At 33.8% G+C, this 23,682-nt stretch overlaps 1 protein-coding gene across 12 annotated transcripts in view; it reads left to right on the top strand.

Annotated features, from left to right (window-relative positions):
- The window catches only part of LOC105336419 (vitamin D3 receptor), a 101,704-nt gene extending 78,153 nt beyond the window's left edge, over positions 1-23,551 (top strand). For 11 of the 12 annotated variants that reach the window (XM_034474406.2, XM_034474410.2, XM_066070121.1 and 8 more), the window contains 4 exons: positions 12,466-12,639; positions 14,921-15,038; positions 17,040-17,479; positions 20,328-23,551. In XM_034474406.2, coding sequence (XP_034330297.2) covers positions 12,466-12,639; positions 14,921-15,038; positions 17,040-17,479; positions 20,328-20,822 — 1,227 coding nt within the window. In that variant the 3' untranslated portion in view covers positions 20,823-23,551. Of the gene's footprint in view, positions 1-4,443; positions 6,044-12,465; positions 12,640-14,920; positions 15,039-17,039; positions 17,480-20,327 lie in introns of those variants that run through there. The other variant, XM_011437704.4, reaches the window with a different exon arrangement.
- Positions 23,552-23,682: the final 131 nt, after the last annotated feature.

Below are 23,682 nucleotides of genomic sequence, written 5' to 3'. Positions count from 1 at the left end.
CTCGGTGCATCTTCATCGTAGATGAATGGAAACCAGTCATGCATTGTTGGGGGAAAAAAGTCTAACCTTTTTTTTGAAAGGATTCAAGAGTCATTACATTAATTGCAGTTGGTGTATGAAGCCCGGCCATCTTGGTTTGTATGGCTTATATACACACTTAAGTTAATTATGCTGTAAAGTGAAGTAGTGCATATTCTTTTTATAAGAGTATAGAACTGAGTTGCCACTCTGCTACTTGTTTTGTTATTCTCCCATGCTGTTCCATTTATGATGCATCTGCATGTGCTGTAGTAATAAGGTCTTGGAGTCTCTCATTCAAGTTAATCCGATAATGAAACAAACAAAAAAAATTGTTTTTTGAACGTGTAATATTTAACCTCTATCCCCACAAATGTCTTTTTATTGTCCGAGAGTACCATAACCCCAAGTCTCTATATACCCTCTCCGTTAACCATGTGGATTTGTGGAATTTCTGCCTTCAGACTCCAAAGAAGCGAGACTGCTGGAGGTAGCAGAGGCACTCTCGACTGAATTGTTATCGGAAGAATTGAAATGACAAGCTCTCGGAGAGCTAAAAGAATACAAAAAGTGTTTTTGCAGCCTTGATCTACTTAAGAAATTACAAGGCAGAACATTCACAACAGGAAAACCTGCATTTACTCATCTGACTAGGATGCCTCAGAAGTCAAGCCCCGCCACTAGGGGGATGGTTATTTGTTTCCTGAGGAGGATGATACTCTGCCTATATATCTTTTAATTTCCCAAATTCCGCCAGACATCAGTTGGTGCATAATAATGACAATTTTTATGATGCGTCTGTATACTGCAGACTCTTGCCATTTACTAATATTACCCTTCTCTGCAGATACAAAGAACAAAAATTGAAAGATTAAAATATGAATCCTTTAATTTTCATTTTCGCACCCATTAATTTCCCCAATGTAACTGATTAGATACTTGCTATTCTTCGGAGAATTTTTTTTTTGGGGGGGGGGGGGGGGGGGGGAGGATGGGTTAAATAACTTTTGACTACAAATGAATATTTTTATTTTACCCTAAAACATATCAGAAGACCAGTCTAGAAGTGTTATTAGGTAATTAAATTGCAAATTTATATAGTTTCAGAAGTTCTGCATGCAGATGACTGATCCAAAGTTACAACTAAGAGAATTAAAAATGAATTATATATTTATATCAAAGTCCTGAGCTATCATTTATACTATTAATTGATCAATGTGCACATCAGTGAAATTGGAGTTATCTAATAAAATCAATATCTTCATCTGTAGGATTTCCTAACCCTCCTTAATACATGTACTAAATTTTTGGTCCTAATGGCCTATTTTCTGAGCCATTTCTTATCTTGCAAGTCATTTGGCCCCAAAATTGAAAATTTCTATTCATGGTTTGTCAAAAGATGCTCAATTTAAAATAACTAATGATTTAAAGTCCATTGAATTGGGATAAAAAGATGTTGGCGCCGTGGGTGTATTGGAACATTGAATGTAAAGAAAAAATTGACAACAATTCTTAAATTTTTTATTTCTGCATATCGGTATATGGTTTATCACTAAATGTATGCTGTAAATCCAGTTGTCAAAGCATAGTTTGTTGTGATATTTAAAGAAGTAAAAATTTGCGGGCTGGTATTTTTGCACCCAAGATGTAGAAAATAATTCTGCTTTTTAAAATAATATCAAGTGCGGCCCTTAAGGAGGCTAGATGGTCAACAGTTTAACCATCAGTTCTGCCTTTAAACTTTGACATGATCGATATTTTTGGGGCATGAACCAACATTCAGAAGAAAAAAAAACCCCAAATATTTTAGCCTTGAAATCTGGGCATTTTACTATATCTTTATACAGAGCTCTTCTACATAAGGAGGTAGATATAACCTATAAAAATGACCAAGACCATTCAGCCATCTTAAACCTTTCCTTGATTTATAACTTATCAATTGAGTAAATCATATACATTTGGCATATTGATTAATAAAAGCCAGCTAGGATATGTTTATCAAATTATCAATTTAAAAGAACAGTAAGTAATATGTTTATTGTTTTATATGATCTGAAATTACAACCCACAATATTTTAAGGTTTTTAAATTAAAAACAATAGGAGAAGGTCAATTTGATGTGTTTAAATAATAATCTATATTAATTTAATATTTTTTTCCTCTTGCTGATAAATTGTTACTGTAGTGATGATGCTATATTAATATTAAAATTCAGCATCTATCAGGTTACATCAAATAATACCACAGGAAATGTTGATTTTATTACATTTCACCACATTTCAGCAGCAAATATAAACATCTATTATCAATAGAAATTCCTACAATGCTCTTTTACTTTGAACTATGGGGCAATGCATGGGCAACCTTCAGGCCTTAATTGCAAGTCAGACAAGCAATCAAGAGTATGTACATTCGAACAGTATAAATTGAAGGTTTGATGAAGTATGGGGGCTCGATCAAGGTATCAAAATACTTGCATGATAGATTTGATGTAAACTCCCTGGAATCAAAAACTTAAATGATCAATAGTAGAGGCCTTCCTGAAGCTGATTTATGTGTATATATATGGGATTTTTTGATGTTTTTTTTTTTATAACATTGATCAAAACCATTGATGGTATATATATGAAATAAAGAGAGAGGCATTTCTATGAAGGGGGGATTGTTCCTCTGGTGTTATACAATTTGCTGTCTTGCTGCCAAGAGATTCCATTTGATAAACTAATGAATTAACATCTTTTAGCTTTATCAAATTTTTTTAGTGTGTGCAGGTGCATTTAATCTAAAATTGTAATGCCTTCTATCCAAACGAAGAGATACTGACTTTCCTTGCATATATATGCGCTAAGAGAGAGAGAGGGCAAGATTCTTTGAATTATTAGGTCAATTGATATGCGGAGAAATGTGGAGAAATCGTAAGATCAACATATCCCATTATGAATTATAGGAAGCTTTTATATAAAGTCAACAATGACCTGAGTTTATATGTTTGTGAATGTAACTCTATATTTATAGCAGAGTTATAAACTGGTGCAATCCAGCTACAATAATCACAAACATATATTCCAAACATATTTGGAATCACTAACTGTGGTTTATGCAGTTTGTGATTCCAAATATATGTCGACATTCACTTATAATGTGAAATTTATTTTTTTTTTTTATATATGTACAACGCTATTTTTAATATCATATATATATTGCACAATTTAATTAGTTGGTACCTAATGACACAAAAATAGAGTAAACTATTTTAATATTTTATAATAAATCAAGCATTTCTAAATAACTGTTGACAAAAAAAGATTTATTTATTGAAATACTTAAGTATGTTAAGACATAGATTTCAATATGTTGGAATTTTTAATGCTCAATATATATGAGTGTCTTTTAAAATGCTGAATCAGAAATTGAATATTTTATTAACATGATTGTTAATTTTTCTTGTATATACATTTAGTTGTTAATTTTTCTTATATACATTTAGTGTGAATAAAGAAACTACTATGTACGGTTTATTATTCTAAAAGTTGATCACTGAGGCTGTTATAATTGATTTTTTAATTCTTTCTCAGTTATACAAATTATTTAGTGTCCAAAAGGTGGACAACTCTAGCAAGGTTAATGCACATAATCAAATTTATGAAGAAAAAATTCTCACAACATTCATTGGTATTGATCGGAACAATTTTTCATTAATATTTATAAAGGAAATACAAAAAAAAAAAGCTACAAAAAGTTAAAAAGAATTCAGTAAAAATGTCATTGACTTGATGAAAACTAACTTCATACGTCAGAAAAATCCCAGTAACTGTAAACTTAAATGATTTATTACCCCTGAAAAATAAATAGGAATTCTCACACCAAAGAAATCAAAAGATAATTTGAAGCATTCAACTTTTTTTCCCATTATTTTATAATAATGCAAGGCATATAATGAGGAGAATTTTATTCTTGGGGAGATTCATTATGACTGAGTGAAATGTCAAATTGAATAAATATATTCATTAGAAATTCAAACATTAGCATGCATTTGGTGTAGCTGGTTTCTTACTATAAAAGAAATAAGGCTTTCTTAATGAGAATGTACATAGAAATTCGCAATGTTAATGAAGGAGCTTCTGAGAACAAGTTGTGACAGTCTGACCCTGTAAATTCATCTTTGCGTTGACAGGACTCCTATCTTATTCAGTTAAAAGCTTACAGATGACGTGATTTTTTTTTAATACGCAAGATATGGCTCGAAGCTTCGTGCTTAATTTTTTCGTTAACAGTTTAAAAAACCGTTTAGTTCCGTAATGTTGCATTGCAGACAAAAAGAAAATCCTACAAGATAATAGCTGGATCTATAGGTGTCTGCTATTATTTTTTTTCTTCTTCATTTTAGAACTGGGACAAAAGATCAATTTTTTCTATTGTCTATCGACTAGCTTCCCCATTCACGTGTAGCGTTCAAGCCTGTGGAACTAAGCTAGAGAATTATGTCAGTGTGTGTTTGATACAAGAGGAGTCGGGTTATGGAATGTTTTAAAAATGGCTTTCTGATGACGTGAAGAACACGTGTTTACAGAGCAGGTTACAAGTGGAGTTGGAAACTTATTTGTTTCTCCACTGTGATTTCATACCTACTCCCATATCTATTTACCTGACTTTTCTGTGTTTGCTCAGTGAACTGTTAAAGCACGGACTAATTTAACAAACTGCTCCGCTTTTTTCTGATTGAAATCGGAGCAGCCACTAAGCTGTATAGACGTCTTTTGTTTTTGGCAGTGTTTTAGAAGAGTGTGGTTTTGTGTGATCGAGGAAGGAATATTTTCGCCCCTTAATTCTGTTTATGGCATATATTTAGGCATTTAAAAGAAGCCATTTATGTGTTCAGACATTGGTGGCTGTTGGAGCGTAATACTGAAAGAAGTTTTTTCTTTTAAATATAATCGCACAAAAATATTGAGGGGAATTTAATTGCTGTACAAGGCCCGTGTCAGAGACAGTGGTATTTTCCCTGTATTGCCTCAGATGACCTTGTGCGGAGGAATCACATATAGATAGTGGGTCTGGGCTGAGATAAAACCAGCCTGTGTTGAAATTTGAACACCTGACACGGTATTACCAGTGCAGCACTGTGAGCTGACTGACTAGGTTTTCAGCACAGCAAGGCAGGATATTGCATATCACGGGCCCTTTTCCTGGGATATTACGTACAGTGATACAATTCTGAACACCACCAGTTATATACAAGGCCTCCGTAGGTCGGTGTGCTAGTGTGTTGTTGTCTCTGGATATAATAACCTGTAAACATACCCTAGGGTCACCGCTTCATTGATATTGGACTTGAGGTCAGCTATAGCTGCCTGTCTCAACATTAGACAAGTATTCTCTACCTGGAATGGAGTGTGCATAATTTACTTGAACGACGGGAGGAGCGATATTTATATATATGGTTTTGTTGTAGTTCCTCTCCTATTCTCTCGCCTTTGACAATAACAGTTTATGACATATTACGCACACACGTTGGATAATATAGATCCCAAGAATGCTAGTAACTGTGAGGGTTAAAAATACGAGTGTGCTACTTTGGCGTGTGCTGTGTTGTTCAATGATCTAATCGTGGCTAAGTGTTGTTTGTGTAATTCGATTTAAAGTGTTTTGTCTGGGAAATATTTACCAGCCTGAGGATTTGAGAGATAGAGAAAAATTTTTTTATCTGTGGATGTGCAGCAAATGTGTTGATAATATATCTGCCATTGAATTGGAATGACATTAGGATAGTTTGGATACTAAGAAAGAAAAAAAAACGGCCATGAATAACGTAATATACGATGATTTTCAAGATTGGTTGTATAACCCCCACAATCCAATCAATTCGGTTCATCAGGGGGGTTTTCCAAACATGGGAGGTCCCCCCATGATTTCTCCTCCCCATTCCTTGCCCCCTCAACACCGGGAGAGCATGGACACAAGCTTTGAAGAACCGATGCAGGTCTCGACCACAGGGGACACTTACATGGATTGTGACTCCTCAGAGGTGGGTCAAACTAGGTCAAACGGTCACATTTATATGCATGCCACTGATGGCTCTTGATACTACATGTACAGGTATCAACTAAGCAATAATAATGTTCATTATACATCCAACTCTTAAGTGCTTTATAGCCGTCTTATTTATATATCTCAGTTTTTTGGTGTGTATAGGAAATTGTTACTTTCCTTCTATATATTGGGATTAGTTTGATACAATGATCTCAGGAGATATAGAATATGAATTTGCTTGACCTATGTGAACCTGTTTAGAATTTGTTTGTGATTTTGTAAATGACGATCAGTGAGAAAGGTTCATTTACTCTTTTAATCATAATCTTACTAGAGTACAAAAGGTCCCAAAAACAGTGAGGTTCATCGTTCTCATCTGATCAGAGAATATTCCCATTGGGTATGCAACGTACTATTTAAACTTAATCTACCTAAATATTTTACTTGCTGATCCTCACAGAGGAATTAATGCTAAATTGTCATCAACAAATCTGTAGGCTCAAATGTATTTAAAGATTTTTTTTATTCTGTGGATTATTTCTAATTAAGAAAACACCCTACCAAAATTTTATGTAGAAGTCTTGCAAATGATTTAAAATGTTCACTTCTAGCAATAAAGATAAACCCTCAAAATCAAAATATTCTGAGGCAATAATGGCAGACAGATTAAAATTATTTTGTTTTGAAACACTGCATTTTATTTTACTACTCTCGGTTTTCCTTTTTTTGTATATTGGTCTGCTTTAAAATTTGTGTTCAATTAGGGACACATACTCGGCTTCATAAAAATTGGATTTATTTAACAAATAAGTATTTAAAAATCCTGTCAACACAAGCTATAGATACTGAGAAAATTGATATCCCCACACACACACACACACCAGTATATACTGCATGCACAAACTAGAATACATATGGTATTGATTTTGTTTTCTTTTATTGATTTCATGCTTGTGCTTTGCAAACTGAAATAGACAGAGGTCAGCCTAAATGGGAAATTACCATTTGCTTACAGTTTAAAGGCATTCAACTACACACAACGTTTTCCCTGGTGAATAATAAACATAGTTTTCACCGAACTATTATTTATTACATTTATTTAACATTTATTTTAAATTAATATATGATTAAACCAATTAATTGATACATGATTTCAATTTTTTGACATATGAGATAATAGACATATTTATATTGAATTATTTTTTTTGTTAATTATATCGCTCAGTGTTTACTTTCATTGCTACATGTTAGATTTTATTTTTAAAAAATGAAGGTCACTATATATATACAATAGCTTCAGACCATCTAAGCTAGTTCATAGTTCGAATCGTTTATTCTCATAAATAAATGAATTGGTTGTGTTTATTCTCAAGAATGATAAATAAAATGGACCCTTAATAGTTAATAAGAAAGGGTGGCTTGAGACTCGTTAGAACTCCATCAGTGTATTTCCTGCAGGTTTGTTAAAATGCCGTTACAGGTATTAATTATCAAACTCGGAAAATCTGAAATAAAAACCTGCAAAATACATGTATAACGTTGAACTGTGTCAGAGAATATATAAGTTTAATTTTGATACAATCGGAAATACCATTTTGATCCATTTCTTCTTTATTCAATCTGCATAATTTAAAGATGCGAAAACCCCTGCGGCAAGAAAAAAGCAACAAAAAATTGTAATAAATAGGTCAGAGTAATAATGTGAATTTATTAAATTGCGTATCAGATATGTTTTATTACAGAAAAAATTCAAGTGTGAATTTCATGCTTATAAATTTATGAAATTGCCATAAAGGAAAGGGTGGTATATATGAAATTGTAAAATGTTCCTGCCAGGTAAAATATTGAGATTTGGTACATAATATGAAGTAGATTTTAGTCCAAGTATGGTCACAAAAGTGTACAAGTGTATACACATGTATGTACAGTTTAAAGAGAATGGCTTCATTGGGTACAAATGTATATCTATGAAGGAAACTTAATTATAGCATTTCTTCAGGTCATTAAAATTTAACATTGACCATGACTCTGAGATTGATACATTCCGATTATCAATATTTATACATGCCATGGGTATTTTTATAACGTAGAAAGATTTCCTTAAGTTTACACAAATATAAGAATAGTACATTGGCTTGCGTGGTTATAAAATTAGGAGATATAAACACCAGTTTATATAAATAATATATATATTTTAAATTTTCCTTTCTGCAGAATGAGGCAGTTATCATTATTTATTGGCTAATTACAGTTTCAATTCTAGTTAATATTTCTACGATCTCTAATCCATTGCATAACAATTAGTCGGACAGATTCATTTTTACCAAAAATTCAAAATGCAGTTATCTTATACATATTATTAAGTCACACATGCATGTCAACATTAAGCTTTCATCTTAATTCTCCATGCTGGAACCCCCCCTTATCCCCCAAATGGCTGGGTATTAATGGGTACATGTGAGATGAACCGTCGAGGGAGAGGGGCGTCAAGTGTATCAGATTATGTAAAGGTTATTTCAGTGTGTTCTAATTTCTTAACCCCAGTATGTTTATTGGTCAACCATCTCCAGTGTGCCGCCAGCACGATCAACGGAACTGCTCGTTGGGTAACCACAGGTCGTGTTTAGATCTGTTGCGTGGACTTTATATAGAGACATTGAATAAATTGAAGGGTTTAAAAAATAAGCAAGGTTTAAAATTTCTTTTTCGCCATTATGGCACCATACAAAGAACTCAACTGCCAACTGGGTTTTACTTTTGACAGTTGGGACACATTTTATTTTGCCATAGTGGTGTCAGTTTTTACCGTTATATTGATATATTGGTGTATATATTATTTAAGCTCTCCTAATCAAAATGCAAATTTGTACATTGGATGTTGTTTTCCAACCATTTTGTGGTAAGCCTGAAGTACTTAAGGTACACATGCACTTGATGTCACTACATATACAACCGTATTTTTGACTTTATTCATTAAAGGTACGTGCAAACTAGGCAGCTTACACCGTGGATAACCAAATGTAGGGCCAATGCCTGTCAATATTTTTGTTTCATCATTTTCATGGCGAGATTGATCTGTTTCCAAGTCTTATTTTTGCTGGTGTCAATATTTGTGGACTGCTTTATTTGATTGCGACGCTCCACCCTTTGTGTTGGTTAAAGTGAATGGTCACTTATTGAGCTTTATTGGATACTCGTATGAATAGGGTCAATGATTGAAAAAATTGACTTAGGTCATGCCCAACTCTCCCAAGACAAAATATCCAAGTCTTAACAAGTAGCAAAGAGGGATTCGTATGATAAAGGAAGCCAAATTTAAGACCATCAAGAAATTTGAGAAGCTGATATATGTAGATTAAAATGAAATTTCAAAAAATACTATTGTTTTTATATTTGTTTAATTGTAGATTGATATTTTACTTTTGGGGGGGAGGATGGATGGATAGGTTTGAGCGATTAATATTTTTTGCTCTTTTGCAAGATTTATTACCAGGCAGCATATATTATAGATCATATTAACTCATGCCCACGGCAGTAATAACCCGTAAATACTAGTAGTTGTTGGTACATTGTATTTGTGTCTAGAACTTTTACTGCCTTTATGATCAACAGAATAAATGACATTGTTGTTTTTGTTGGTTCGAGTTCAGATCTTATGTAACGTTGTTTGTCTGTGGTCTTGTTTCGTCACCTTACAACCTGTTTAGCTCTGTAAGAACCTCTGTTAATTGTTTGTGGTATATCATTAGAATGATCCTATTGTGAGCTTCATCCTCAACCTAATGTAAACAAGTTGACAGGGATGTATGTGCAATAAGTCACATTTTGGTCCATAAGTATTAACTGCACAACTTCTAAAGTCAAATTTTTAAAACTTATAAATAAGATCGAATCCAACACTTTTGAAATATTATTATCGCAAATCTTACACGGGTGTATTCGCTTCGAGTGATAAACTGATGCGTTGAGTGACGACACTATCGGGATTGCGAGTTGCAGTTATATAAACAAGCATTTTCATTGGCCGTTTTAGTACCCGCCCACCCATACCTGCTGACGTGGTATTTGTGTCGTTTCTGCAATAATTGACTTAGAGTTCTCACAATAATCGCATCTTCTTTTTTGGTGTAAACAATTGTCAAAAACACGCTGTTAAAACAGGTTCAATCCCCAATTTATCTGTTCATTTTTAAATATAATACATACTTCATCGAAAAATTCAAATCCTTTTAGCTGTTAAACGCATCAATTTAAGATGAGGCTATATTTATTTTGTTGTAGCTTATTCAAAAGAATTCACAACAGATACTGACAATAAATATTACATAGCCTCTATTGCATTTTGTTGAACTTTGACTGATTAATATGACACACTTAGAACTACAAGTGTGCATGTGTTTTCAAACATACCAAAAAATTGAATTTTACGGCATGTAAACGTGTTCAATTTTGGACTGATCTGTGATCAACATTATTTTGTAACTCACTTAGTCTGTATAAACATTCATTTTATTATATGTTCTTCGATATTCATCACACAATATTTACTTCTGATGTTGACACTGACACGCTAATCGACCTCGGATTGTATAATTCACGTGCAGATCGAGTCGCCATTTTACAGTTTTCAATGTATATAAACAAACCACACGTCTTCATTTTGCGGATCTGTTGACGATGTTTCAAAGATTTCAGTACATATTTATTGTAAATAAAACAGTGAAGACATATGCTGTAAAACGTCTTATGGATTTCACGGCGTGTCAACCCGAATTTTCCCGTGGATCTACATTTTGCAACAAGTTTTTTATGAGGAAAAACAGTTCAACTCATGCGATTTTCCATATAAACAGTATATGGTTCATTATGAACGCTAACGTAAAATTTATTTGTTCACTAAACAGTTTCTGGCGATTTTTTTCACAATGAACTGAATGACATTATTCGTAAGCGAAGTACAATCTTATTCTGTGACTGATAATCTATATGCGCCGATCCCTGCTTTTAGGGAACTTTTTCTTTTTCTCTTCATTAATATTTTACACATGTACGTGAACATCTCCCCGTTTGTTATCAAATAACTCTGTACGTAAATTTTAACTTGCTAGTACAACTTTATGAGATGTTTTCTTTCTCCGACATATCTTTCCACGTGTTAGCATCATGTTCTCAACATGCGTTTGTTAAATGGGCGGGTCTATATAAATGCACCAATCAGAATCTTTATTTCAAATCACAATTGAAATACACACCGATTAGAAAGTGTCATCACTCAACGCAATGCTACATCGGTCGTAGCGAATACTTTCATGTAAGATTTGCGATAATGAATACAAAAAATAATATTTATCATTTGTCAATTAATCTTTATCGTAAAATAAAACGAACTTGCATGCAATTTTTTGAACATTTTCAATGACATTAAACCAAGGTAATAGACTAAATTAGTATTTGGGTTTATTTGTCTTGATGGGATCCTGTTGTGTGGAGTAGACTTTATTAGCATTTCTGTAAATGTTGCGTTAATTGCCCTTAAATCACTTAACAATATTCATGCACCCTAGCTGGTCAGTTAAATCACATGTACCCTAAATCTAAAAAAAAGCAGCTTATTTTTCTTCAAAGATTGATTATTTATACGTTAACATTTTTACAGTCCCCCATTGATCAAATTATTGGTATTAAGCTAGCTGATTTGATTTTATTAGTCAGATGACGGCTCTAAGGACCTCCAAGTTACTGAGGAATCAAACTGAACTCATTAATTGTGTTGTTCATAATCTTCAAGGGTTTTTTTTCTTTTTAATTAATACCTATACTTTACTTTCAGTTGAAATTATTTTTCATTTAAATTATTTGCTTGAAAGCACCATTCTTTGTTGATTAACATATTAATATATATGATTTTAAAGAAGCGAAATGATCAGCTTTAAAGCTTTAAACCAGATTAGAGGATTAGACTTGGGTAACTGAGGTGCAGACATACATACTAACTGTAGACCGGTATACAATGATATTGCCAATTCATTAAATCTGAGATTATGCAATATTTTTCTATTTATGTCAAAAGATTAAAATCAATTAATCCAGTTTAAATCAGTTATGATTTTATGTACTCTGTGATAATTCCAAAAGAATAGATAATGTAAAAAGAAAATAAACACAATTTTTTTTTTTCATTTTAGAACATGTTATTTAAATTATATTCATTATAAGGACTTGCTCTAAAATGTGCATCTTTGACCTATTTATATATGCATTCTTTTAAAATTCCTTGATCACGAAATTGTTTTATTTGTGTGTTGAGGAGGAAAGGGGGGGGGGGGGGGTGTATGGTAAATTTTATGCACTCACTACAGGTTAACTAGTAGGTGTCACCTATGTTAAAATTAATCATAAAATTGTCTTTATTTGCAGTATTATGGAAGAGATGCTGCATCTAAAAGAGAACAGAAAAGGCGGCCCAAACCAAAAGACGGCACCCAGCTTGTTTGTGGAGTTTGTGGGGATAAGGCCCTGGGTTATAACTTTGATGCCATCACCTGTGAATCTTGTAAGGCATTCTTCAGAAGAAATGCCTTGAAAACAAAGGTAATTATGTATATAGAAACCAAAAATATGCAATTAGGCCTCAGCTCCCTTAATTATAATGGGATTAGATTTGAAAAATTGAAAAATAGGTTTGCTTTTTAATTCGTGTATTATGAGTTTCATTCAAGAAAAAATATTCTCTGTAATTAAGATTTTTTTTTTCTTATGTAAAGAAAAAAAGAAAGGGACATATTTCAGCTGTTCTTGCTCTATAAATTCTATGAGTAAAATGTCTCGCAAATTTGTTCAGGTGTCTAGAAAAGAAGGCTCCATTTTGATATTTCAATTTATGACTGGTAGTTTTAATGCGTAGATTGAGAATTTATGCTAATTCTGGGCTAAAACATGGACCAACTTTTGTTTCCATGGTGACCGTAATTAAGTTTCAGTTATAAAAACTTGTGGTTGACACATATCGGAATCTGAATGGTAATATTAATGGTTTTATGGGTCAAAGAGTATATCGGTGCATGTGGCCAAAGCTGTCATTAATAGCTGCATAATATTCTTTTTTTTTTTTTTTATCTATGTGCACATTTTGTACATTAAGTTAGTTAATTGGGATTTTTTCTAATGGGAGATTGCATCAATTTGCTGTAATTAACATTATTAATGGTAGTTTTTAGATTCTTGATCAAATTATTGTCACACAACTTAAGTGAATGAATATATACACAAGCTTCTTATTTCCCAGTAATATTATTACGTGTTTCAAGAGAGAGAGAGAGAGAGAGAGAGAGAGAGAGAGAGAGAGAGAGAGAGAGAGAGAGAGAGAGAGAGAGAGAGAGAGGCTGCTAGCATAATGGTTATGAAGTTGTTATGCATTAAATGCAATGGTCTGTTCATAGTGATAAAGAGGTCATTGTTAATGATGTTAAACAGCTACTATCTCCTCCACGTGTTGTGTCCATAGAATGCTGTGACACTATAGGTGTATAGCTGTGTCCCTCACACTTAACAGTGTCAGAGTGACGTCAGAATGCGCTACAATGTGCTAGTTGTAAGATAGATGGATCGAAGTGGAAACAATTTAGTTACACAGAGGCACAATACCGGGATGAGCATTTTTTTTTTTTTTAATACAATCAATGGACACTTTTTCTGTATAATTTACTTAAAAACAGTACTTACAGTAAAACATATTATGATAAGCAAATTGGTTTTTTTTTTACAAGTTAGCATGGATTCCAATTTCTGTTGATATTATAAACATATATGCAAATAAAATTATTTGATGTATCTGATTTCTTGGAAACTGCATTCCACCAAAAAAAAAAGAAGCTGAAATTGAATAAACTGCCACATCGATGTAATTAAAATACTGTACATACATGTATTTCATACATCAAAGATTTTGTAACCTGGATATTGATTACACAGGACATGCCTTATCAACTTTTTTACCTACGAAGGGTCAAAGTTCCTTCCTGCTCAAACAATTCCAAGAGAAATTGAATTCAACAGGCATTTTAGCATTAGCTTTTCATAGTGATTCAATAGAGAAATGACTTCTTCAAATTGCCATTGTCATTCTAAATTTGCATAAGGCTCAATGAAATTCAGTCTATGGGGGGGGGGGGGGGTATGTTGTTCCCAATGCAATCATAAAACTGTTTTCTTTATGAAAATATGTTCAAGAGCTGTTGATCTAGATGATTGGCCATGTTGCTATTGTGATAAAGAAATGTAAACCACAAGATGAGAGTTCTTTAATCTCTTCCTTGTCTGTGTGTACCAGCCTTCATGGACATACACAGAGGCCATAATTCTGGGGAAAACATGCAAATAACTGTCAAAACACAAGATTGTGAAAAATGGAGGTGATTCAATATTTCAGAATTTGCCTCCTTGATTTATATTTCCTTTTGATGCAAACGTGCTGTTGATGAATATATAAACATCACAAGTTTTATGTTGGCTTACAGTTAGAAGTAGGGTAAAAATTAAAAAAAAACACACACACAAAAAAAAAACCAGCCAAGATTTCATGTGTGCACTCCATAACACAGTAAAAATGCATGCAGTCCCTTCATTCTCAATGCAAAAATTCCTTTGAAGTAGATAATGTTGATGCAATAGGTGCGAAATGAAAAATCATGATCGTGATTTTTAATCAAGATGTACATCAGAAAAAAGGTGATAGAATCATGTAATATTCAAGTTGTTATGCAGACAGTTGCATAACAAAGCAGATCAGTTCATGATGAAAATGTGCCAAATTTGGTATCAAAGGAAAGGCTCAAGACATTAAGACCTCATTGTCTTTTTAATTGATTTTCAGGTTTTTGCATGCAGTTTTGATGGAAACTGTAAGCTGGACACCCACACACGCAAATTCTGCTCCGGTTGTCGCTTAAAGAAGTGCTTTGACATCGGCATGAAGAAGGAATGGATATTAAGTGAGTGCCACGTCCATATTTGATGATAATCGCTGTAGATAATGCGTATGATACAATCACATACAAATACCTGTGGAGTATTTTTGACACAAATATACAGTCATGTAGATTCAAAATCACAGAACACAAGAAACATATACATCAATACTAAATATTACAAGACGTTGTTTGGCAAAGCGAGCTGGGATGAAGTTACATGTACATGTGTAATTCAAGATTTCACAATCTGTGTTTGATAGTTCAACCTTATTGTGTTAATTATATATCCTACTTGATTCATTAAAACAGGGAAAATTATCAATAATTTTAAGGATGAAGGTATTTTGGACATCTTTCTCTTATATTTTAAAAGCATAATTGTCTTTTAAATTAAGATGATTGCTAATTGCAACCTCTTCCAGACCAAAGGATTTATTGGAGAAAAGATTCAAGAGTAAATCCTAATTGCATTAAATGCAATCGCAAGATCGTCAAGGGCATGTTTCATGTAAATAATGAAAAAATAATGTTTTTATAGTTTAAATGTTACCAGAATTTTCAAATTGTATGGACATAAATGATTAGGGAAACTCAAAACAATTTAATTTGTTTCTATGTATGAATCATATGGATCATTATACACGTACGTATTGGTCAATCAGGAACACAGGGTTACAAATGCTCATCTAGATGTTTCCTTTTCTGGGGTGATTATATAGGACATCAACGACAAATTGCTTTGATGAACACATTATAATTGGTTGCTTTCGAAAGCCCATGCAGGCAAGACTTTCAGAAATTGATCTCAGTACTGGTCACATACATGAAGGGATGATCTGAAAAAACAGGGGTCATCCAACTTGATCAATAAAGGAAAGGCAATAATTTTGTGTATATAGTTAGAGCTAGTAACAACTAAATCAGTCTATATCTGTTATACCGGGTACCTTTATTTACTGACTTATTAGCCATGTTCTTAATAACTAGACAATCCTTCAAATAGTAGATGACGTTGTAGCTGTGTTGTTTTATAATCTATCATGTCAGCTGGAATCGTATTAAATATGCTTGGGTAGAAAAAAAAATTTCTCACAACTTTCAAGGTAAACAATATGGCGGCATGCAGCTATATAAGCTCATCAAATTTTGGGGGATTAAAATAAAAAGCAATATTTTTTTTTAATTTAAAAAAAAACCCAACAAAAACACAGATCTCGGATTTCTGTTGACAGATCTTAACTATCATAGAATAATTCCACTGCGCGGAAGACTTGGGTGGGGAAGAAAACGGTAGTATCATGTTACAGGAACATCACCAGATCTGTGGTTAATAAACGGCCGCGTTTGTAATGCCGTATTTCATCATAGGCATGAATGCTGGAGGTGCATGCAATTGGGCTGTTATTTGGTTTCCTATATCTGGGTTTAGACTGATTAGTTATGAAAAATGAGTTTGCCTTTTTTTTTCTAAATTGGCAGTTTTCCAAATCCGCAAATGTATGTAAATCCTCCAGTTTTGTTAAACTCTTTTGTGGTTTGTAAAAAATCCGTCCCAAACATGGTTTAAGATTTACTTGTTGCATTTTTGTCATTTTCAGAACAAGTAGGTATATAATTACAGGTATATTATTTTTAGATGATGTTCTTTGTATTGTTGGGCACAAAAGCTCAGTACAAACAATTCGAATCTAGGTGTGATACAGGGTTTTGCACAGACAATTTAGGAACCATGCAGTCTTCATTGTTAATTTTTGACATTGTATTATGTAGCCCTTTTCTTTGCCAGTGATACCAATACACAACAAACCAACTCAAAAGATTCTTGAAAATAAAACATTTTTATTAAGAAATTTATCAAATATTTTTAAGTTAGAAAGTGTCTATAGATTCTATGATTCCCTATAGAAGCCAAGTTTTTTTGTGATGTTATTGTGAATAATTGTATATGAGTCTTGGATTTAATTTACACGGACAAGCTCTGGCCTTCACTGTTTAATGACAATATTTTATCAATCTCCAAAGGTGATGAGCAGCTGGCGAAAAGGCGACAGAAGCTTACCAAACAGGACCGAGCCAAGCTCCGGAGAATCGAGGAACCAGAGGGCATGACCGCTTGTCCAGAAGTGTCCACCAGTAACTACCACTCCGACGAATCTTCCTCCTACAACCAGTCACCCCCCACCGATAACTCCCCCTTCAAGTCGGAGATGGATGATGACGATTATCCGAGGACACTGCCCGAGGAGTACCGGATGGAGATTCAGAATCTAGAGGAGCAGTACGCGGCGGTGTTCGACCAGCCGTACAACGAGACGCAGTATAAGAAGCTGACCGAAAGTCCCCGCTCAGCCAACGACCTGTTCAATTTAACGGACATATTTATTCGGAGGCTGATCAAGTTTGCCAAACATGTACCAGAATTCAAACAGCTCCAACAAGAGGACCAAATTCATTTGCTAAAAGTATGTTTTACCTTCTTTTAACCTTGTTTCAGTTCTATTTTGTTTCACTCAAAAGTACATACCTATATGTATAAATAGCAATTAATTAACCTATATTCTTTATTCAGTTTGACAATTAAACCAAGCTGTGGTTCACAATTGAACAAAAATTTACATTGTTAGGTAAATTCAAGTCAACAATTAAAGAAATGTTCATGAAAACAGTTCAATTTCCTAATGAATGCTTTAATTTTAAGAATAGCACATATCTTTCAATAGACCTTGAAAACTTTTTTTCGTTAGTTTCTTTGATCTTGTCGAAATGACAGTTTCAAGAAGTCAGGGGAAAAGAGTCAATCAAGCAGTGTTTAAGTAGTGTTTATATTTGTAAGTTTTGTTCCTGCACTTTTACTTTGTCTCTGCTAAGATTTGATTGATATCCGACTTAATTTAAAGAATACACTTTCCCTCTTACAAGATAAGCGAGGAACTTGAATTTCAGATATTTTATCTTTTCTCGACTGGGTCTTAGAACATCTCTGCTAAATAAGCTGCCAGAAACATTATGTAACTTCCTCCCTTCCTGCTATCTCTGTACTCCTAAAAAAAAATCTTGAGAAGGAATATTTTTTGTCAATGCAGTAAACTGATTTGAAAATTTAAAAATTAAAGCTTCTTTAGAGGTCATTAATTAGCATGAGAATAGCATAAATGTGAGGAAAATATATATATATGACTGGGATGTACATCAAATGATATGAATAATTGTAATGCGCAGTAAATTTAGAGCTTTCATTGTCTTTCAAACCCTTCATTTGACATGCAGTTTTTTAAAAAAAAATGCATTAGTTGAATAATTTATTCGATTTATGGAAAATGAATTTCACAAACAAATGGCAGAAGATTTTACCTGTCTAGACAACCCTACCAAACTCCATGGATCACAGGGATGTTATTTAGGTCATCTACAAAATCTCGTCAAATCTTGAACCACACGAACTTCGGTTACTTTTTTATGCGTTCTTAAAAACCTTTTTGGTATAATTGGTTGTAAATTACAGTCGATTGTTCACCATTTAAAAACTCTATTTTCGGCAAGAAAAAAAAAGTAATGAAAAAAAAAAAACAACCAGTAAGCTATGAGATATTTTAAAATTCTGTTTAAATTGAAGCTAATCTGCAATAATAAATAATAGCTGTGCTTGGGGAACTTAGATGAAAGAACAGATTGGTGGCAGCAGTGTGAATTATTGATGAAAAAACGTGTGTGGTGGGAAAGAGAAATCTAGCTTGAATGTGAATCTTTAATGAGCCTTGTCTAAGATGATGATGATTATTTTCGTCCTCTATCTATCAAGAACTAATTTGTATGGGAACAAAATGGAAAGAACTGAATTCACTTCTGCATGCTGAAGATAAGAACGTAAGATTTAGGAAGTATACATTGTATATTTTGATCTTGAAGGCTTAATTTCTCTCTCCTACATAACTTGCTATAACCCTTATATACCGGTACTTGGAATGTGAAAGTCAAGTGCCCTCTTCCTATATAAGTCCATTTAATTACCATGCATTGCAGTAAGTATATCAGTCAATGACATCAGTTGAGTTCTATTTGGTGACCTTGTCCCGATTCCTCATTATGACTGATATTATATAATGGTATCATGACCTACTAAGTCAATTTCAGCTTAATTATATATGCACCAGTAAATATTACAAAAATAAGTCTTCTGTTTGCAGAATTGATGTAAAAGAAAAATATTTCCCTTTAGATGTAGCCTAATTTTTTTTCTCCCTCTGTCCCACCCCGAAATAGGCATTTTTTTTTTCTCGTGGGAAAGCATATTTTGCACTTAATATGGCTAATGAGTCTGTCTGGTACCGGCGGGACTCAGAAGAACTCAATGCTTGAGCAAAGTCTGTCTAGTTGGTTTTGCCTATTTAATTAATAACTGGCAATGTATGTCACAATCACCCAAGCATTTACGAAATTACAAGCAATGCACTAGAAGGTACTATACCGCAACACATGGAGAACTTTGCTGGGGTTAAGCTGGGGGCGCTCTTTTTCTCCTGCTTATCTTTGATGTATTGTGTGCATTCTTTTAGTTTGGCAACTCATGGCCTTTATTTAGCCAATCAAATTTATTTGCTTGAGTGCAATCCTTTTTCATGAAATATATACTTTGCCTCCAAGGTGTATTATTAGGTGAAAAAAAAAAATTCCCAAACTTTTGATGATTTGGAATTAAGGACAGTATCATCTTTATAACAACTGTAATATTTTTCTGGTCTTTATCATAATTTGGGGCATTAAAAATTTAATGTGTATTAATTATTTGGTTTCATGTTATTGATATTAGATAAAACAGTCAATGAATAGCTGTGTTTTATATTTAAAGCACCCCAAGTGAATGGTTTTACATAATCATCCTGCAAGTCATGTAGTGGATAGCCTACTTAATTATCTTCTACAGTATCGCGTCTACGGGGCCATCGATCGGCTATCATCAAAAAATTATTGTTATGCCAAATACTTGTTTCTTGTTCCCATCCTTATCTAGAACAATGTAATCACCAAAGGCTAGCGCTGATTGTTTTGCAGAATCCTAAAACCAATTTAATGTACTGCAATTATATGAAGTTATCAAGGAAACAGAACGAAGGAAAGCACACTTCATCAACATGAAACAGCAATTTATTACCCTAATATGCAAAAATATCCTGCAATGCAATGTCACTTGTAACTTTTTTTTTTTTTAAATATAAGGGATTGTGAAATGACATGTTATTAATCTGTTGAATTAACAAATGTTTCTTGAAGACCAACACATTTGTATGAATGTGATTTTTTTTTGCTTTGCAGGGTGGCATTATGGAAATCATGGTTCTGCGTTCAGTGATGGGTTTTGACGCTCAGGCCATGGCCTGGAAAGTCCGAGGCGGATCAACGCAAACAAACAGTATCTGTGAAACAAAACTAAGCCCCGAAATGATAAAATCTATGGACACCAGTATGTATTCAGACCATGTGAAATTCGTGATGAGTCTAAATCAGCTCACGAAAGCCAACAAAACCATATTGACCCTGTTGTTCGTGATCGAGTTATTTTCATCGGACAGACCAAGTCTCAAAAACAAGGAGTTAGTGGCCAAGGGGCAGGAGAAGTTCTCCACCTGGCTCCAGGCCTACCTGGAATCCATTTACCCTGTGAATGAAGCAAGACAACTGTATCCTAAACTTCTCATGAAGCTGCTGGATGTTAGGAGCCTAGGTGAATCAAGTGCTCAGCTTGCCTCCCATCTCGATATTACACGACTCGAGCCCTTGCTCGTGGAAATTTTCAGTTTACAAAAGTGACATCAAATGACACGCAATGGAAGAAATGGGATTTAGCAGAAAAGTAACTTGGTTTGTTTTTTTTTGGCATCAACGACCCTGTACAATATGGCATCATCATGCTCTGTATGTTGTCTTCATGTTCTGAAGCACCAGGCTCCGGCAGCTAAGCTATTATTGTCTTGGGATTGGGATTAGTGTAGGAATGGCAGGATCAGTGTAGAGATGGCAGGGTCAGTCCTACAGGATTAGTCTTGTTAAGGTTATCCGGACTTAATGTTATTGTTGTGGAATGAATGAGGGGAAAGTTAAACAAAGTTTTGTGAGCATGCGTGATATTTGTATAAATGTTTACTGGAATTTAGAGTAATGTATTTTGTGATGAAATCAAGTATTTCTGTGATGAAATGGGTTTTAGTTTGAAAAACCTCTCCTTCAAGGAATTGGAGGAGAAAACTCCCTAGATTTTTATATATGTATGTCGGCCTTTGCAAGTTGCAAATAGTAGATGGTAGTCAGTATTGAAGCATGTCAAAGCTTTTATGTGCTGGAGTAGTAACTGCCTAATTCGTGTGTGTAGATAGACATTGGCACGCGGTGGAATGTCTCTGACTGTTGGGCCTCAGGGAGGACAAATCGTTCAGGGAAAAAATCTTCTGGCTCGGCAGCTCCTACCTCTAGACCATACTCACTATTACCCATCAACCACTGCAACAATTCCCAGTCACTGCAGCGTATCGCTTTTGTATTTTCTCATGTGTGCAAGCTTTTTGTTATTTTTTTTTTTTTTTGAGAAACAAGTAATACATTTGTAAGATGCTTTTTATTAAGATTTAGAGGGGAAATATTCTGTTTATTGCTTTGTAAGTGTGTCCAAGAGTCAAATTCTGTTCATCTTCTTTTCTTTTCATTTTGAGACAGAATATTAACATATCTTGAATTCTTAGGAATTTGTACTGCATATCTACATTGTACATACACGTGAGTGCATTATTAATTAATCGATGAGCAACTGTTATGATGTACCATTTCACGATGTGAGTATGGTCACAAGTTAATGCACCATCAGTTGCACTGTGATGGAGAAATCCTTCTAAAATGACAGGGACCCACAACCTTGGAAGAAGAGGAATTTTTCAAGATGACGCATGATATCATTCATAATAACAGGACAGCTTAAATACAAGTCTCTGCTGTGTTTTATTATAACCTAGAAGACGTCTATTGATTTCTCGTCCCTGCTTGAATGTAAGTGAATATCGATCCACCTTTTTTTAATACCCAGCCTGGCCAAAGGTGCAAAAATCAAGGTTGTGGGGGCCCAATTCCTAGCGCCTTATGATGTTAAGTACCAGTGGTAAAAGTTATATGGCATGCTTGATATTGGTACCCGAATGCATTTAGTGTGTGTTTTACTTGACTGTTTAAACATGTTTCGAGTGAGAGTCAGTGAATGAGTGATGGCATTGTATTTGTGCTTTAAACCTGTTTCTGTCAACTTGTTCTGTTTATGACTGGTTAAATAAACAGAAAATCCCCTTCCCTACCCTCCTACCCCCCCCCCCCCCCCCGAGTTATCATGTTTGTCATAATGCCCCTATTGCTTACATCGGGTGGTCTTATATAACGTTGTTTTGAATATTGTTCAGATTTTAGAAGATTTTAACCATATACATGTATATGTTTTGTTTATGTAAAGAGAGTCTAAAAGTCGATGTCCATTTTTATAGCTACTTAATGAGCATGCAGATCAGGGTGGTATTCACTTTTTATTAACTCTTCAAACTTTACAAATCTCCATATTTTTCAATCTATTTAGTTTTTTATACTTTTTGTTGGAGAAAAATAATAGTTCAAACTCTTTAGATTTGATGATAAGCTCTTGTTATTAAACTACTGATTAAAAGTAAATTTGGAGATTAATTTTCATATCCACCTAATCTTAGTTTTGAAATATTTGTTGGCAAATTAATTATCCAAATCTCTGTGAACTGGATCACATGATGCTCCGCATTCCCATCATGCACCTGATGCATGCACATATCGTCCATGTTTATTGTTGTGACGTTGTGTTCTGGGCATTTTTTAACAATTTTTTCTTTTGATCCTTCCACTGTGATCTCATGTCAAAATGTATCCGGTGGATCCAAGAATTTGTGTGCACTAGGCGTGGGCGCGAGAGATAAATGAAGTGTGATGCTATGAGTGTTATGATAATGCATATTATTACAGTCCGTTATGTAATTCTGTTGTTCAAGCTTTGACCAAATGATATCAGACAAGTACTGCAGTTATGTTGAAACAATTTCTACAATATGAAAGTGCTAATATTTAATGAATGTTTCTGTAGTGACCAAATTTTATACGTGTCTACGTGTAGATGTTTTTGCATTTACCTGTTATTGTCAATATGGATTCTCTTTAAGTAGAATTATATACTTAGTTAATGGAACATAATTGCCAAAAAAAAATTAATTGAATACATAATATTATCCATGACCTATACTTGTACTGAAAATAGCTCAAAACTTGACATTTTCTGCTTTTTTCTTTGATATGTCATTCAGGAAAAATGAAATGGAGAAAGTACAACACATTTTTGTTAATTGTTTAAAAGATTTCCTGTTGTCATTTATGGCCTAGTTTATGTGTTGGCAATGAAGCTATTCATGAGATGATATCATTGTGTTGCTCAAAACAGCAATTTGTCTATTGTTGAATAAAAAAAAGTATGGGTGACAACATTACAACACGTTTGGCTTTTATTTATGTGTATTTCAATGTCTTTCCCCCTAAATTCTTTTTGAATAGCAAAGGAGTTAATGATTAGATACTATGCTTAGATGGAACTGAAACGACCGAACCGGATGAAATTTTGGCA

The sequence above is a fragment of the Magallana gigas genome, chromosome 8, assembly GCF_963853765.1.
Source record: "Magallana gigas chromosome 8, xbMagGiga1.1, whole genome shotgun sequence".
Lineage (NCBI taxonomy): Eukaryota > Metazoa > Mollusca > Bivalvia > Ostreida > Ostreidae > Magallana > Magallana gigas.
The sequence above is the reverse complement of the archived record's forward strand: the minus strand, read 5'-3'. Positions and strand labels throughout refer to the sequence as shown.